This window comes from Gymnoscopelus microlampas (assembly GCF_963454915.1).
Source record: "Gymnoscopelus microlampas genome assembly, chromosome: 14".
NCBI classification, from domain to species: Eukaryota; Metazoa; Chordata; class Actinopteri; order Myctophiformes; family Myctophidae; genus Gymnoscopelus; species Gymnoscopelus microlampas.
In genome coordinates, this window is record NC_139951.1 from 19,735,432 (window position 1) to 19,748,828 (window position 13,397).

Here is a 13,397-nt window from a genome sequence, read left to right on the forward strand (position 1 = left end):
AATGAAGTTCAACAAAACAATTAAGTAATGATATAAATGATAGTATAAAAAGAATATAGCACACAAAAAAAAGAGCAAATAACTAACAGTGTGCGCACACACAGAGACAGACAGACGCACGCACCCGCGCGCACGCGCACACACACACACACACACACACACACACACACACACACACACACACACACACACACACACACACACACACACACACACACACACACACACAGAAACAGTCCAGCACAAACGTCTCCATAAAGCCAGGTTTGTGGGACAAGTCACATGAAACTCTGCATAGTTGCAATGCACCTTTGCATTTATTTGTAATTGGATTGGATGTTTTCTCTGCAAACCTTTGTACGCAGCAGGACTTGCATGCCACATCCTGGAAATCCTCCAAATCCAACTTTTCACTGAATAAGGCCTAACCCCTCATTGATCCTAAGAACACAAAGCCACCTCAACTCATGCACACGATCGTAAAACCCAATAGTACAATTTATGAGACAAATGACCCCTTCACTTCTCTTACATCAATTAAACAGTCTGTTTATAACATTGCTTACGTTGGATGTTTCCTAAATGGTTATAACGGTTCATTTGTCCTGCTCTGCCAGTGCATACAGTGCACAGAATGAGATACCACTAGCAGACTGATAAGACAGACAAATGGACATACACTACAACTGTGTAGAGGGAGTTTAAAAGCGTAGGTCAGTGGGGACAAATACATCACATACTGTAAGAATGAGCAGCATGAAGCAAGAGAGGGCGAACATCCACTGGTTTGTGGTCAGTAACCATGTCACAACAATGAAAGACAGTGAAACTGAAGGGGGTCGTTGGGCAGTACTGCAGCTATTCCTGTCTTTTTTTATAGTCCCAGATAGAGAAGCTAGTACTCTATCGTAAACCTAGAGAGTCCTTGCAGAACAGTGTTTTGTAACTTGCCAGAGTGCTGGGCTCTGAGAGAAACTGTAAAGGGACTTTTAAATGGACCACAAAAGAGAGAGCATCTGTCCTTCCACCAACGGCAGTCTGTTTTTGTTTTGTTTTTTACGTTGAATTGTCTCAGTGTCTGTGGGTGGTTGGCAGTGTTTCTCTGACGCCCCCTAACTGGGAGAGAGGGCAGGGCTGTTCTCTGTGCTGATGTTGACCAGGCACTCACTGGACTTGAGGCTGGCCAGAGATTTGCAGCTTGGAAGGGAGGCCAAGGATCCACACAGCCCCATCATAGAAGGTGTGTAGTCCTTATCTGGATGGGAGGGAGGAATATACACAGGAGGATCAATGATGCATGCAAATATGCATGCTAGCCTGCTTGTGTGTTTGTTCACGGGTCATTCCACAAAAACAGATCATGCGACCACCGCATAACTGCATCAGAAGGCGTGTATGTCTGCTGTACCTGCTGTGCACCAGGCTCCTCCGTTCTGTTTGCCCTCAGTCCTCTGGGAGTCGGAATCTAGGCTGACTTCCACTGACAGAAGCTCAGTGCTCGGGAAGCTCCTCCTACAGGTGCACAAAGGAAAGCAACTATGGTCAACAATGTAACTGCAACCTGGTTTAACCACTTTCAACCTGGCGTTCCTATTTTGGACATGTCATTATAGGCTTCTTCTTTTTTAAAGAAGATTTTGTTGTGCGACAGTATCGTATGACTAAATATAAACAAGGCTAAAGTTGTTAATATGAGTGTGGTCTGTCCCAATTCAGAATGCACACACTGTTGGTTATTCTCTATTAATATAATGAATGAGGACAGAAAAAAACTGGAAGAGGAAAATTATGTTTATCATTTTGTTACCCCAGTTATTTTCACCAAAGAAGTAAGGTGTTTTGTACCTGCGGAATAGCTTGTTCTCCACATGGTTGTTGTAGGGCTGGAGTGTTGGCCACTGGTTGACCAAGGGGATTGTAAGGTTTTTGGCCAAATGGTTAGAGTCACATGGAATCAGGCTTGTCCTGAAAAACACAAGGATCAAATGTAATCAAAGTCAGGTCTCCCAGCACAGAGCCACCCAGATCTCCCATTAAAGCTTTTTTTGTCTTTTTCTTTTTTCTTTTAAAGCTTCTGGTAAGAAGTGTAATAATGTTTTGAACTGACCTACACATATCACCATATTTAGAAAAGGCCATACTGGTGGTCTGGCAGGTTTAACCCATTGACTATTACCTGTGGTATAACAACATTACTGCCGACCATCTTCCAAAGCATACAGTGGTTTGATTCATTTTTGAGGAAGCCATTGGATTGAGTTCATGTCCGTGAAAATCTACTTGAAGCTAATTGACAACTGCTTAGCAACTGGTTGACAACTGGTTCACCCAATATGCTAAATATAACTGGGGGGTTATTCTTTGTCAAAGTTATGTTATCATTGTGTTTTAATACATTTTAATGTGTTTATTAATTTGAAACTCTAATTTGAAACTGAAAATAGTCTGTCAATAAAAGTGTGAATTATGAGCAAAATTCAAACATCCTTACTGAACACGGAATTATGTTATTTTGGACAAAATATAAACAAACACAATAACCAAACATGTATGGGAAAATGTTTATTTACGACATGTATTGATTGACAATGGTCTTTTAATGGTCTTTTAAGGTTGTTACAAGCAATGAAAGGGGTGGTTTAAAAGCATTAATGAACAAGAGGCATGCAGATGCTGGCCTGCATTCTCCCCTCTCACGAAATGATGCATGGCCAAGAGGCCACCATCTTTAGGTATGCAATTCACATGCATTTATATGAATACTTGTGTATTGTACTCACAGTTGCTCCTGTAGCTCTAAGACAATGGCTTCAAGTTCCCTCTTCTCTTCTTGGCTCTGGCTCTCTAGCTCCTCCAACCTGGCCTTCAGTTTCTTGTTCTCTGCCGCCATGTTCTTCTCCTGGGACTCACGCAGACGCACAAGCTCCTCCAGATAGCCCTGACGGCACATAGCAATGTATGTTTGTGTTTATGAAATACATAAATACACACACACACACACACACACACACACACACACACACACACACACACACACACACACACACACACACACACACACACACACACACACACCTGTGACCTACTACTTCTACTCCGAGTCTCTCCCAGGTGACTGAACTTCTCACCCCCTGGCTAAGGGAGACTCCAGCCACCCGTGAGAGGTGATGGCAACGGTGTCTCAACTACAATAAAGATGGTGCTGCATCTAGTGTCCAATCCAGTGTGGTGTATGCTTCAAAAAACTTTATTGACAGGTGTCCTACCTGACACCAGGGTCTAAATGTCTCAATGGATGAATAGAATACATTCACCTAGTGTATGTACTGCATATGCCTGACACAGCTATATGCTGAGTCACGCAGCATTTGAGATATCAATAAATATTATCTTTTCAATATCAACTTTTCATCTACAGTATATACTTTACCTCTCTCTTCTAACATGAACTAATAATGCTATTGTTGCTTTGTTGTTGTTTCCTTTCTTGTTATATTTTGCACTAGAGTTTCGGGGGGCTACGCCCCCCTCAACCCCAGCCGCGCACGGGGCCCAGCGTGGGTGCGTGTATATTGGGGTACCCAAATCGCCGGAGTAAAAGTGTCCAAAAGGAAAAAAAAAATAAAAAAAAAATTGGAAAAAATGTTAATAGTGATTGTTACTTTGGTGGTCCGCGGACCCCCTGGTGGTCCGCCGACCCCTGTGAGTGTTGGGACCCCCGGGGACCCCCCTGGAACATGGCGGACCCCTTCGGCAGTTTTTTTTTTTTTCATGCACGGTTTGCTTGTTTCTGTCGCTTGTTTTTTAAAACCTGGCAGCAAACTTGGCAACCCGACTGACATCACTGACCTATCCTTGGTATTTGTACTTCCGGGTTGCATAATGATGACATCACTGTCGAGTCCTGTGGTGTCATGAACCTAGCCAGGTTTGTTTACCAGATTACCCTGGGCAGCGTGCTGTGCTGTGGCCGACTGGCCGTGGCTGTTTGTTTTTGTGTTTGGGATGAACATGGCACGTGAAGGACGGACATATTGTGATCGAGACATGAGTGAAGTGAAAGTAACGGCCTGGGTGGAACAAAGGAGGTACGTAAGAAGGGTGGGGGGGGGGTTGAAGCAAAGGAGCTGTGTGTGTGGTGTTGTGGAGGACATGGGCAGAGTGCAATGGCGGCCGCTCGTGTTGTTTCGGCGAAACCCGTCGCCGTGCGGTGTCGGTGGTGTGCACGGTAAACGGTACGAAGCTGCCTCCCCTTCCGTTTTGTCCGACATTTGGTGAGTAGAATTAATTATGTTGCGCGGTGGAAAAGGTGTAGTGAGCAATGAGATGTCCCCTACGCGACGCGTAAATTCAGCGCGGCCGCCGTGGCGAGTCAGTTGGCGACATGTGGTCTGGCGGTGCGTTGTTTATTCGATAACAGAGCTGTGGGGTGTCGCACCGAGGGTGCGGAAGTCGCTCGCCATTTATATAGTTAGATATACAGTACAGGAATTTCTTCCCTTCTTTACTGTCTGTGTCTGTCTTATGATTATGAATGTTTTTTAGTCTTGTGTAACAAATGAGTGTCTATATTATACTCCACATTGCTGTAATTCTACTGTAATATGCTGGAGAATGCCACTTCTTAAGGCCCTGAAGTGTTTTTACAGCACTTCACATTTCCACACAAATTGTTGTACCTTCATTGTTTAACATCTGGAATAAACAAACAAACAACACATCTATTGAGCTTTTTATGAAACCAAAGACGGCTGCCCACCTTCTGAGCGTAGACAATCTTGAATCTCTGCTCCATTTTGCGGCACTTGGTGCTCCAGCTCTCCTCATCAGGGACCAACGGGACATAGGGATGCTCGGGGACACTGTCGTCACTTGCACTGCTGTCAACGCTCTGTCTGTCCTCGTCGTCACTCAGGTAGTCATAGCTGAAGGTGATGCGGACAAATAATATTTACATGAAGGTTTAAAGAAAATTGAATTGAGAATTGAATAGGGGAATTGAATAGCATGCGTGTGTGTGCGTGTGCGTGCGTGCGTGCGTGCGTGTGTGTGTGTGTGTGTGTGTGTGTTTGAGTGTGGGCAATACTGTATATGGTAACCTTGAAATCCAATTTGTTTTGAAACTTAATACATTTTAAATGAAAGGACTGATACAAATGTCAATAGTTTAACCAGATTTATATAAAAATGTAATGGGAGAATCCCACCACAACTTGTGCTATACACAAACAAATGGTTTATGTTTATTTGCAACACTGCAGGTGCCTCTAAAAGGGATTTAATGGAAAAGGACAACCTATGCTGCCCTTGTATTCAAAAATGATGGTGGTTTATGAACTACTTAAACCTTACTATGTTGACTGGGGTCCCCCAGGGCTCCATATTCTCTCTACGCCATATATCAAAATAGTCGATCTACAAGCTCACAACTCTGATTGGTTTTGTGTGAGGGTATAATTAAATGTCAACCTAGTGTCCCATTCTGTAATTGGACTGAACACATTGAGACAAATTCCTAGAAACTGCTATAACTGTACAATTATTATTTAGTCTTGAATTTCCAGTCAGAGCAATGGATCAGATCAAAAAGTGATTTAGCTGACACTTCAAGTTTTACATTGACAATTTGTGTTGTGTGTGAAACGGTGGCATCAGCACATGTCATTAATATTTACCTCTGTGTGAATTTCAAGTATGGTGTATAGTCAATCACAGACGTTGATTTGCCATCCAAGGCTTCCCCTTTCAGACAGAAACTGTGGACAGAGAGTACCATGAAATCCACCAAGAAACCATCGTCCATATTCAGATGGTGCAGTGGACAGACGAGATTGTGTGTACATCGATATCTTGTACCTGCATTTAGGCCAGGTGCTGGACATCAAGGCAAGAATCAAGGAGAAAAAGGTAAAACATCTGCACACTGGTTTAAAGCTCCCAACATATTGTTTTCAATGGCGCAACATTTCGACCTTATAGGTCTTCTTTAGGCAAATATTCAAGGTCGAAACGTTGCACCGTTAAATAGAATACGTTTTGAGAGCTTTAAACCAGTGTGCGGGTGTTATACCTTCTTCTACCATATTCAAATGGTGGCCATTTTGCTCTTATGTCAAACCTCGGGCGGTGGGAAACCGCACCTCGCCAGAGGTTAATGTGATGTATGAGCAAAATGTGATACACAGTATACAGTGCACTCTGCTAAGAATTAGCAACAGGAAGTGATATTCAAATAAATACGATCTGATCTGATAAAGATAAGATAAGATCTGATTAATTTCACAATAAAAATGCCAAGTTACATACCTAAAGTCTATGGCTCCGAGGCCAATGAGCATCCCTGTTAGGACAGTAGCCTCCTCTCTCAACATAATGGCTCCTTCTCCATAGAACCTCCTAAAACATGAAGACATGACAGATGTGTAAAAATAACGATTGATGTACTTTATTTAGTAAGACATGAGAACAACAGTACATGGAAGTACAAATTCACAATACAAGGTCTACTAAACTGGAAGACTCATTAAAGGACGACTTCACCGATTTTCAACCTATCTTCATATAATTGGTTCTCACTAATACTCATGATAAAATGGTACAATTTTTTTCTACTTGGTCTGTGTCTCATAGGCGGGCTGTGGACAGTCCAGAAACCTGTCTACCAGTGACATCATCGTTAGGCATGATTTTTTTTTCCAACAAGATTTCACATTTTTTATTTAGATTTGTATTAACACGAGAACAATGGGTTCTTTTATTGCATTGCAACTTTCCAGGAATAGAAAGCCTGCAGTTTCTATTAGCTTGGATTCCCCATTGATGATGTCACTGGTAGACTCTGAACTGTCCACAGCCCTCCTCTGAGACACAGACCGAGTAGAAACAAATTGAACCATTTTATCATGAGTATTAGTGAGGACCAATTATATGAAGATAGGTTGAAAATCGGTGAATTTGTCCTTTAAGCACTGAGCTTGATGAGATGAGATCCCCATGCACACAAATCATGATGACATATACTGTAAGAGACAGACAGAAAGATGTGTACATCTCGAAAACAAGATTATGCATCTCAAGATGCTTATCCTCTAACAGAAATTTCTAAATAAAATAAAATATTTGTTCATGTATATGGAAATTCGCCAATTAAAACGACAATCAATCAATGTCAGAAAAGCGTGGTTCTGACATGACATGACTACTAGATCATATTCACACAGCTCTTACACTAAGGCAAAATGGACACTTTCTGAATATGGTCAATTAACACTTGTCAAAGCTTATGACATGGTGAGGTGTGCTGGTTCTTCTAACCTGGTGGTCCTGCTGTCTCTCAGAGCAGTGGCGATGTACTCTGACAGTCTCTTCTCCATTAGAGCTACTCTCATCCAGGCTCGACCCTGAAAGTTCACACACAAAGTCAAGAAAGAAGATTTTAATGCTCAGTTCACTCGTACCCTTGAAGCTCACAAACAGGCTCTCGCTTAAAGTTAAGCAGTCTTAGTTTTTATACTTAGTTAGAAGCACTTTAGAGGCCTATTGTCTGAGCTGCTTCAGTGTGTTCTTCTTCTGATATTGAAGAGCACTGGTCGCACACAGTAAAAGACGACTATCGTCTTTCTTTAGAAAACATTTCAACGGTATTATTGCAGAATAAATGAATAATCACATCAGAATGTAGGACTTACCTTGGCGCTGGAAGTGCTGATGTTCTCAATGTTCTCAATGCTGCTGATGCAGCTATTTGGGACTTTAGCACAGGCCAGACGGATGAAGTCCCAGTAACTACGCTGGACATCAAACCAGCTCCCTGAGCCTGAAAAATGTAATGTATGTATAAATATTATTTATTTATTAATTATAATAACGACTTGAATACATTTTTGAGTTGTAACATTCTGAGTTAAAAGAACAATAGATTCTATTCACCCTTTTTCTTCCAATTTAGTAATTATGCCAATTCCAATCACACTCGTGCAGCCCCTGTATCTGCTAACCCATACAGTTGGTCACGTGGGAGGTGACAACTACGAGTGCAACAGTTAATTATTTAATCGATTATGAAAAATAATCAATTCTAATAAAATATACCATTTTCAAAAATAGCAGATCTACAAACTCACAACACATTACATCGCAAAGTGTAGATTGGCTAGTATAAAATAGGGCTTAAACTGTAAATCAGACTATTCGCTATGCAGTATTTGCATTGATTTGTTTTTATAATTTATTTATTGCCGGTATAAAAAACATGCATGTATATATATATACACACACACACACACACACACACACACACACACACACACACACACACACACACACACACACACATATATATATATATATATATATATATATATATTTATATATACTCTATAGTCTGTCCTTTGGACCTCATCATAGTCCTCATCATAGAACCGCATCATAGTCATTGCCTTTAAAGCGGTGGCTGAGGATGTGTTCCAGGATGGCTGCAAAGTTGATGAATTCTTCTGATGAGTCATCGATGGGCTCGGCCGTGTACTTCTCTAAAAGTGTCTTCACTGAGAACCTGCAGAGGATGGTGTGTGAGACAGAGAAGCAGAGAGAGAGAGTTTGGTTACTGGTAATCGAGTCATCACGGGAAATTTGCTGATCAAATTTATCCACAAACTCAAGCTTGTTTCACATCAGCAAAGGTCTGATTAGACTGACATCATGCATACTGACATCATGCATCTAAACCGGAAATGAAGTAATTCAGTAATGTTGCCAGCTGTCTTTAATAAATGAGCAATGCTGAGTATCATTAAATGTATGAGATCCCTCTCATCATAAAAGCAAGGGCAAGTTTTTAAGTATCTTCCTACGCCATTATGTGTGGATAGGATATAAGCATTTGGCTCACGTGCATTTTACCATGCCTCCATGTGATGGCCTGCTACCTCTAAACTTGTGTATGGTGTCAACCTTTTACTGTGAGGAAGGCTTTGTAGAGAGTTTTCTGTATTTCCAAGAAGCCAATCCACTTTACCACACAGGGGTGTAATCATTCATTACATGTGACATGTCAATTTCACGAGTATAAAGCAGAAACAACCAAAGTCCCAAGACTGCTCCAGCTTTTGGGGACAAAACATTGCCTTATTTTACATGCAAAATGAGGGTGTGACAATACCCCAGTGTGATGAGAGGATCAGACCATATCCACAGTCGACACTAGTATGCTTCCATTTTAAAACATCAGTCACCAACTGTCAGTCATTCAGTGTGATTAGAGAGGATCACTGAGTCACTCACTATGCACATCATCACTGTCAACTTCAGCATAACAAAGATACAACTACATTAACTAACATTCCTACTTCCTTTTGGAAATGAACTGAGCTGACTCATGTGCTGTGGTAACCAAACAAACGTAGCTCGAGTGCACAATTATGTCCTTAAGAGACTAAATAATTCAGGAAGTCCATTCGTAGAGAACATGCCTGTCAAATCCGCTTTGTCCAATGAGATGGAGAGATGTTGTGTGATGATCAGCTGACCTCTACTGGACATTTAGTGATTCATTGTACATATCAAATCTGTAGATGATGTGCACTATATTAGTCCATATAGAGCAACATATCTTTAGATACACATTTTTGATTAATATCACACAGCAGGTTATGGTTATATGATTAATTATTGGAAATATCACTCTTTTAGAATTGGTAGACACAATTTGTTTCTAGCTCAGGCATACATACTGTATATACTGTGTACACGAACATACAAATGCCACAATAGAGACGTAAAAACATGCGTGACATAATGACACACACACATGTGTGCGTGTGCGTGTGGATGTGCGCGTGCCAGCGTGCATTTTTCCATTAAGACAATGCTTATCTTAACACTGGCTCGGGAACAAAGCCAGCTAGGCAAGTGATTTCACTCTTCATTGTTCTCAGGGTAACAATGTCTCCTTCAGCTAGTCTGACCCTGGTCAGATCCTGGATCTGACCCTGGATCAGATCCTGGACAGTAATTTGCTTACACCCCCTGGGCTAGCAGACAGCAGGGCCACAGTATAGCACTCATAGGCTCGCCAGCTGCCCGGCTAATGGGTGCAATGTTGCTCGCCTGCACAATTATTGTGTGTGTGTGTGTGTGTGTGTACTGTACATGTATGTACATGTATGTATGTACGTGTGTGTGTGTGTGTGTGTGTGTGTGTGTGTGTGTGTGTGTGTGTGTGTGTGTGTGTGTGTGTGTGTGTGTGTGTGTGTGTGTGTGCGTGCGTGCGTGCGTGTGCGTACATGCATTTGTGCACGTAACAGTGTGTTATACATGTATATATTATTCATGCATGTGTTTGTAGGCTACCTGTACCGGAGATCAGATCATAACACAACTACAGACACGTGATTTGTGACATAATTTCTGCCAGTCACCAAAAGCCATTTAGTATAATGTTTATAATGTGATGCGGATTACTGGGGGTTAAAACAAGTTCCAGATTGCCGGTTGTAACTAGGATAAGGGAAGGTGGTTGTCAGGGAAATCTGATTTTGAATATAATGTTAAGTCTTGATGTATACTAATGAGCAGGGGTTGTAGAAGTACTCAGATTGTTTACGTGAGTAAAAGTAGCAACACCACAATGTAGATATACACAGTACGCACTCTGTTACAAGTAAAACTCCTGTATTCAAAATTCTACTTCAGTAAAACTAAAAAAGTATTGCCATCAAAATATACTTAAAAGTACCAAAACTGAAAGTGCTGCTCCGTATGCAGAATGTCCCATTTCACTGTTGTTGTTTTTGTTTTGTTTTTCAAGTTTCCAAAATTTGACAAACTCTTTAGAAAATAGCTGATCAACAACATCCGACTCGTGAGCTTGTAGATCGGCTATTTTTTTAATAGACGAAGTATAGAATAAGACTTAATTGGTTAATGTATGTTTTGTAATAATAATCTAAATATACAAAGCACCTTGAAACTAAAGTGATCAAATCATTAGCATTTAATAATAAATAAAATATTTGCATCTTATAGTGGAGTATAAGAGCTATAAAGTATTGATTTATTTTAGTTAATGTAGCTCAAAACTGTACTTAAGGACAGTACTTGAGTAAATGTGCTTTTTTTTTTTTGTGTGTGTAAATGTACTTATAGATTAGGTACCAGGGGTGTAAAGTAACTAAGTACATTTACTCAAATACTGTACTTAAGTACAATTGTGAGGTATTTTACTTACGTATATTTCCAGTTTTCAGTACTTTTACTTCTACTCCATTACATCTCAAAGGCAAATATTGTACTTTTACTCCACTACAATTATTTGAAAACTTTAGTCACTAGTTAATTGATTTTGATAATTATTACAAAACATACAGTAACCAATTCAGCCCTACACACATTTCGGCCATTTGAAAATAACCAATCTACAAGCTCATGGTCGCGATGCAAAGCATTAGCTTGTAGATCTGCTATTTTCAAAAGATTTTCATACATTTGAAAACTTTCTGCAGCATAATGAGTATACTTTCTACTTTTGGTACTTTAAGTACATTTTGATACCACTTTTGTTTTTTTCTTTTTGTTTTAAATTTGTAATTTTTTAATTCTGGACTTTTACTTGTAACAGAGTATTTCTACATTGCAGTATTGATACTTTTATTTAAGTAAAACATTTGAGTACTGTCCACACCACTGCTAATGAGGCCTTACTGCCTCTGTGTCCTGGCTCCCTGGGGTACCATCTACTGTACGTCCTTGCTCACGGAAGGTTGTCGTCATAGCAACCACATCATCACCAGGGAGGGAAAAAAATCTCACGTCTCGTGATGCGTGATGATGACACCACAGACCACTCAACTCTCAAAAAGCCGGTCTAGGGAGCTTCTATTTCCAAAAATAAAGCCAGACATCGTTATTTTCCCACAAACGGTGGGTCTGGTGTGCATCCCTGCCTCCTTGGTGCCCGTTGTCCTTATGTCTGAGTTCATAAATAAGGACTTGCTATGGAATGACGTAAGCGTGGATCTCGTAAATACGAGGCTTTGACAAAACAAGGCACCACAGCCAACACAAAAAGCAAGTTAGTAGAGAGTCTAGACACTACAACATAGCTATTGACGTTGCAATATAGCAAAGAAGAACGAAACATCAGCAGCTTATGAGATAAAGGAATCATTATTATTAGGCTACGCTAAATTGCATCGATCGCCCTTGTTCAAAACAAAAACGCATACAAAATGCACATAGCGATCAGGCCTTTCAATTTCTACTGAACTATTAGATAGATAGATGCTTTATTGTCCTTGCGGAAATTCGTATTGTATCAAGCAGCCATCAGGATACAAAAAAAACACATACATACACAAACACAGATAGATCACAAGATCACTCATCATCATACATTGACAATACTACACGGCTTCTCTCTTACAGAGAGGAAACTAGAATAGGCTACCAGTCATAGTTCAAGAGGCATCACATTACATTTTAAGCACAGAACTGAGATGTTGTTAAACACAAAATCATATGAACATGAATCGGTTACCTGCAGACGGTGAGCAGGTTTCTCCGCTCCACTGACACATTGCGAGTGGATGCCTTGTTTTTCGCGATATCTCCCATGTGAGCCATCGCTGCCTGATGCACACAACCTGGCTCCATCCAGGAGGAGAGCGCGGGACCCCTCCCTGGATCTCCCTCCCTACCGGCCGACGACGGTCTTCATGCGCCCCTCGGATCGAGACGGGTCTGTCTGGATGCAGAACACAGGAAGGGGGCGGTTCCTATAGGGGGTAGATCCTATAGGGGGCGGTTCCTATCTAGATATCGGATGGAAGAGTGAAGGAGGCAGCAGCTGCTTTCATAGCTACACTGTTTCCCAAACAGTGGGTCGGGACCCATCTTGGGGTCGGACCAATTTTTATGGGTCACGAGTAAAATTGTTAAATTGTTAAAAAGAATCCATAAATCAGAAAACAAATCTTTAAAAAGTAGTGAATCGCCAATCTACAAGCTCACAACACAGTGCGAAGCATTGCATTGTGAACTTGTAGATCTGCTATTTTCACTAGTATGGGTACCGGGGCAAACGTCTAATTTCTCTTTTGGGCCTTGAACTAAAAATGTTTGGGAACCACTGACTGGTCTAGCAACTTCCCCTCAGCCTGTTATTGTTGATGCTTCACCATGGCACATGATGCCCTCACAGCATCAGCACCCCCCCCCCCCCCCAACAGTGATAAATTGTCTCTGTTGCCTGACTCTCCTCCTCCTCCTCCTCCCCTTCGTTGTTCCGTTTACTCCTCCCTCTCTCTCAGCCCGCCTCAATTTTATTACTTCACCATGACCTCAGCCCGCATCTTGCAGACTAGAAACATGACGAGTCACTATACAGGAAAATAAATGGA

The 13,397-nt window shown here is 41.2% G+C and overlaps 1 protein-coding gene across 1 annotated transcript; it reads right to left on the reverse strand.

Annotated features, from left to right (window-relative positions):
- Positions 1 to 148: 148 nt before the first annotated feature.
- On the reverse strand, positions 149 to 12,719 carry rundc3ab (RUN domain containing 3Ab). The gene is made up of 11 exons (XM_084078087.1): positions 12,536 to 12,719; positions 8,439 to 8,554; positions 7,689 to 7,816; positions 7,315 to 7,400; positions 6,307 to 6,396; positions 5,676 to 5,756; positions 4,760 to 4,925; positions 2,781 to 2,938; positions 1,846 to 1,965; positions 1,409 to 1,512; positions 149 to 1,255 (listed from the first exon to the last, which is right to left on the reverse strand). The coding sequence occupies exons 1-11, from the start codon at positions 12,649 to 12,651 to the stop codon at positions 1,113 to 1,115; spliced, it is 1,308 nt and encodes a 435-aa protein (XP_083934213.1). The 5' UTR covers positions 12,652 to 12,719; the 3' UTR covers positions 149 to 1,112.
- Between the last annotated feature and the right edge of the window lie 678 nt (positions 12,720 to 13,397).